The 5,554-nt window shown below is 45.2% G+C and overlaps 1 protein-coding gene across 1 annotated transcript in view; it reads right to left on the reverse strand.

Annotated features, from left to right (window-relative positions):
* Positions 1-528: 528 nt before the first annotated feature.
* The window catches only part of YWHAH (tyrosine 3-monooxygenase/tryptophan 5-monooxygenase activation protein eta), an 11,689-nt gene continuing 6,663 nt past the window's right edge, over positions 529-5,554 (reverse strand). The window contains exon 2 of the mRNA XM_007453154.1: positions 529-1,970. Coding sequence (XP_007453216.1) covers positions 1,317-1,970 — 654 coding nt within the window. The 3' untranslated portion in view covers positions 529-1,316. The remainder of the gene's footprint in view (positions 1,971-5,554) is intronic.

The following is a 5,554-nucleotide window of genomic DNA, read 5'->3' on the forward strand; positions in this document are numbered from 1 at the left end:
GGCCATTCTCTTTCTTAACCTCTGCTGTCTTATTTTTTAAAGAATACTCAAAGCTTTCTTAATAATGATCACTAAAGTTTATTTCAGGGATCCCTAATTAACATTTTATTCCATCTAGTGCAAAAGAATATCAAGAAAAACTGAGAACATGTACCTACTTTGAGTGATACATAGCAACCAATGTTCCAGTAGGCTGAGTGGAGCTACACCCTCAAAGTCAGACACACACCCACCTTCCAGAGGGGCTGTGCCATGGAACACGGCATTGGGGTCTGCTCGGCTCCTCCCGTACAGGGACCAGCAACAGGAAGAGGGGATCAGAGAGGCTGTTAGCTGGGTTCACACAAAACTATTTAAAATTCATGAGTCTTTTGTGTACACTGCAAAACGTGTGATGGAATCAGGGGGCACCAAGACTCGCTATTCCAGAAATGCTTCAGGGTTTGAGAGCTCAAACCAGGATTCAAAGAGGTGAGCCGTGATAGGGCTCCTTGAGAGCAGGAAAAACAAAGACCATACACACAGAGATAATATCCCCAAAGCAGCATTTATTTACCCACTGAATTCCAAAACATTTAATTTAGAAGTCTGGCATTTCATAATTACCCATCTTGATCGACATGGGCTGACACACATGGCGCTGTCAGGATACACAAGGACAATAGCCAAATAGTTACAAAAAAATAAATCCATGATTCTTAAACAGTCGCAACCAAAAAAAAAAAAAGTTACAGGTATCAAAACTTTAGATGCATTGCATTGAAAAGAAGGTTTGTGCACATCATAATTTAAAGAGGCAAACAAGGCGCTACTGAAACCTCACGTTAAAGTTTATTATTAAGCTGATGGAAAGGAGCAAGTGGTCTCTCATATCAGCTTCCCTTAACAGTTTTCCATTAGCTAAGAAAGAGGTGGGAGGGGTGAATTCACTTTTGCATGCACAGATGTACTGCTTTAACAAAACACTAGCAGCTGGTTTTAAGTGGACCATTTAAATACCAACTGTAGCCTGTGTGGTTAATTCTCCTAACTTCCCCGAGGCTTTCGCCTGCACTTCACCTAGATCAGCAGGCATAGGAAAATGCCTCCTTCAGAATGCACCTGTCTGCACAATTCAGAAAGGGAGCTCCTGTGGGCTCAAAGCAACCATCAGTCCAGCAATGCCCATAAATTTATCTGGAACTGCTTCCCGGGGGGCAGAGAGCAGATCTGAGTAGCTGTGCTGCCATACAGATAGGTTTAGCACTAGATACTTAGTGACTGTGGTGAGGAAGGACCGGTGGTGATGGGGTCGGGGCGGGGGTGGGCCGAGCCACTCAGTTGCCTTCTCCGGCTTCCTCGTCCTGCTGGTCGCTCGTCCAGAGGGTGAGGTTGTCTCGCAGCAGCTGCATGATGAGTGTGGAGTCCTTATAGGAATCCTCATTTAGTGTGTCCAGCTCAGCTATGGCGTCATCAAAGGCTTGTTTGGCTAAGAGGCAGGCCTGCTCGGGCGCGTTCTGGATCTCGTAGTAGAACACAGAGAAGTTGAGGGCCAGGCCCAGCCGGATGGGATGTGTTGGCTGCATGTGCTCCTTGCTGATTTCGAAGGCTTCCTTGTAGGCTGCCTCTGAAGCTTCGACCACACTGTTTTTCTTCTCGCCAGAAGCCACCTCTGCCAGGTAGCGGTAGTAGTCGCCCTTCATCTTCAGGTAGAAGACCTTGCTCTCATACTGGAAGTCATTGCAGTTCTTGATGAGGAACTTGTCCAGCAGGGCCAGCACGTCATTGCACACTGTTTCCAGCTCCTTCTCGATCTTCTCCCGGTAAGCCTTAACCTTCTCCAGCTTCTTCTCATTCCCGTCAGCCGTGGTTTTCTGCTCGATGCTGCTGATGACCCTCCAGGAAGACCGCCGGGCACCGACCACATTCTTGTAGGCCACGGAGAGGAGGTTTCGGTCTTCATTGGAGAGAGGTTCGTTGAGCTCGGTCACCTGCAACATCCCCAAAAGATAAACACTGAGACCCGAGTCTAAAAACCCTGGAGAGAGATCTTCCCTTCAACCCAGTCAACAACCCTCCTCAAAAACAGGATTACGGACAAGCCACTCAAGAAAAACCAACTGGACAAGGATCCTATCTGAAGGGAGACTGCAGTCTAACAGAAGAGATAGATATTAACTCAAAATATTAGTGATAAGGACTCTGAAAAAGTCATAATAATTTAGGCCTTCTAAGATGCCGCTTTCACCTTGGCGGAGGTGTGGGAATAAAGATGTTGATGGAAGGTTGTGAGGTGCTGGTGCACAACAATGAGGTGGTGGCGAAAAGCCCTGAGGCTCAGCTATTCTGCGTAAGATATTCTCACAGTAAAATCATACAATTCCTTTGTCAAATGTCCAAAGGTTATCACAGACTGGAAGTCTACTTCCAGCTTTCTGTTCTAGAAAGAACCAATCACACCTCCCTCAAACACTTATTAACAAAGAAGAGCTTCCCAGATGAGCTCAAACACCACACAGATCTAGTGGCCAGAGTTTCACCCTGGTTACACGTGGAACCCCACCAGTAAACCCAGCCCTCCCCCAACCCAAAACGGATGCATTAGTGACAATAAGGTATCCCCAGCCTCTGCTGAAAGGAGGCATAACTACTCAGCAGCAAGCTTTACTCTGACCTACCTGACAGGAAACCCTGACTGCCCATCAAGGATGGAAGCACCAACTATTTTAAGTGGAAACGTTAAATTTCAAATTCTTCACGATGCCAGCTGCAAGCAAGCCAGCTGTGTGTCATCAGTAGAAGGAACACTGGACTTTGCTGTGCTGAGCTGTGCCACCAAAAAGTCATGTTGAAGTCATAACCCCTGGTACCCATCAACGTGACCTTATTTGGAAACAGGATCATTGCAGGTGTCATCAAGTCAAGATGAGGTCATACTGCATAGGGCGGATCCTAAATCCAATGACTGGTGTCCTTATAAGAAAAAGGGAGATCTGAAGACGAAAGCCATTGCCATGTGATGATGGAGGCAGAGACTGGAGTGATGTGTCTACAAAGGCCAAGGATTACAAGGATTACCAGGAGCTACCAGAAACGAGGAGGGGCAAGGGAGGATTTTCCCCAAGAGCCTTCAGAGGGAGCACAGCCCTGCCGACACCTTGACCTCAGACTCTAGCCTTCCAAACTGTGATAAAATACATTTCTCTTGTTGTAAGCCACCCAGTTTGTGGTGGCTTTGTTTGGTGGTCCTAGGAAACTAATACAGACTTAGAATCAGAAAACTCTGGGCCCCAGCAAAGCCACTAACACACTAAATTGGCCTGTATCCTCTATAAAGTGGGGGAATTCCTCAACTATGTTACCTACTGGGAAAGGTTTTTAATTTTAAAAACAGAAAAAGAAAAAAGAAGAGCACTTAGAAAACCACAAAACTCAACAACAAGGCATTACTTAAATCAAACTATAAGGACAGAACTTGCTCCAATGGAAGGGAAAAGCCAAGTCTGATGGAGAAACTTATTAACAACATAATAAAACAGACATGCTTACCATGGATTAAGAAGACTGAGCAGTAGAGAATCAGAAGTTTAAAAAAAAATGAATTAAAAAGGATGATAGGTCTATTTGAAAAATAAGTAGTTCAAGAACAGAAGCAACAAATGTAATCATTAAATGTGTAAAATTAGAAAATTTGTGTCAAGTTCTTAAAAGTGAAACACACAACTGTCTACCACCACCTCCCTCCTCAACAAATCCCAGACAAATAAAAATACCAGCTCCCTCTTCTAACTTCCCCATTTCCCTGTCCCCAGAACCCCTACTCTTCTGCTGCAAATCGTTAGCCAGGGATGGCCTCTCCCTCTTTGCCTAGTCAATCAACCCAACCCACTTCCTCCTTCAGTGTGGTCTTCAGCTACAAGCTGCCCCTGACATTCCCCAGGAGGGCTGCCTGCAAGCCCGGTTCCTCATTCCTCCCCACAAAGACAGGAACGGTCTCCACGCTGGTCTGGGGCAATCCCCTCCCCTCTACTAATCCACAATCCATGCTCCCCTCAAGACCTGTAACCCCACTAGTTTTCTCCTCCAGGGAGTGCCTTTAAACACACTTGCTTACTAAAAGTATAAAGAGACATTGTAGATATTTTTCTGATAATTTGGCCTTTTAAGGAAGCAACCCTTATAAATCAAAATTCCATCTCAAATACTAAGACAAATCTCAGAATGCTTGAATCCTTTAGCATGACACTTTTCTAGGCCAATATTCAGTAAAACAAAACATGAGGCAAGAAAAGAATTTGAAAAGCTCCTCAGATCTTCCAATAAGTAAATCCAACTAAGCCCACTTGATGTTAAAATGCAAATGACATCCATAAGGAGCCACTATATACTTCATCCTGCGACCAGTAAAGCTGCTTTTGTTGGACTACTGCAAAGACACCTCAAAGTATGTCCCCAGAGCACATCATTAAAATTGAGTGCATATCTGAAATATATCACACAGTGTTTGCAAAAGGGGTGGTATCATTACTCAAAAAAAATCTTAAGGGCTTCCCTGGTGGCGCAGTGGTTGAGAGTCCGCCTGCCGATGCAGGGGATGCGGGTTCGTGCCCCGGTCCGGGAAGATCCCACATGCCGCGGAGCGGCTGGGCCCATGAGCCATGGCCGCTGAGCCTGCGCGTCCGGAGCCTGTGCTCCGCAACGGGAGAAGCCACAACAGTGAGAGGCCTGCATACCGCAAAAAAAAAAAAAAAAAAAAAAAATCTTAAGACATCTGGAGTTTAGCCTGAGCTAGCTGTGTGACCTTCAACAGAACACAGCTTTTCTGGGCATCAAAAGTCAAATAAGGGGGACTAGCCCAAACAGTCTCCAAGGACTTCTTCAGCTCTGAAATCCTAGGATTCCATTTTTCCTGAGCAACTATAACAGGTGTGGTAAGGCCTGAGGTCAATACTATTGAATATCAACATAAATGTGGGTGTATCTGTGGATTTCAGGAATCCGAGGATCCCTGCTCCATCAGGAATAAAATGCCAAAAAAGGCTACTGGGCAATATTTATGACACCTTCACAAGAAAAATCACTGACTAGGAGTGTCAGTGTTTATGTAACGATCACCTGGTCGCCTGCCAGTCTGAATGAATCACTATCGGCATCAGCTGAGTGTGACTAACGGCTACACAAGCATTGTTCTCAGAACCCCAGCCAGGGCCTAACTAGGAAATAACTGGATATGTTTAAATATAGTGTGTTTTAATACTCCTGGATTACAGCTCGGTTAACAAATGGAAACTTATGGGAGGAAGACAGTTTTATTACTTGATCGGATAACTAAAGAAAATTGGGAGTTTTCCCCAGATTGGAAAATTACGGACTGAAGTAAAATCAGATGGCCTATTAAAACAAGACTTACAGCCAGTCTTGGCTGGTGATACTTACTGCAAATAACCTTCGCTAATGTTAGTTAGCACGAGTTCCCAACACTTCAAATTCCAAAATACGGGAGCCAGGAGCCTTCAAGAGAAGTCTCGTCACCCACTAAGAGGCACAGACACTGGGAGGCAAACGGTGTAGGGAA

This window comes from Lipotes vexillifer, unplaced genomic scaffold (genome assembly GCF_000442215.2).
Source record: "Lipotes vexillifer unplaced genomic scaffold, Lipotes_vexillifer_v1.1 scaffold1197, whole genome shotgun sequence".
Lineage (NCBI taxonomy): Eukaryota > Metazoa > Chordata > Mammalia > Artiodactyla > Lipotidae > Lipotes > Lipotes vexillifer.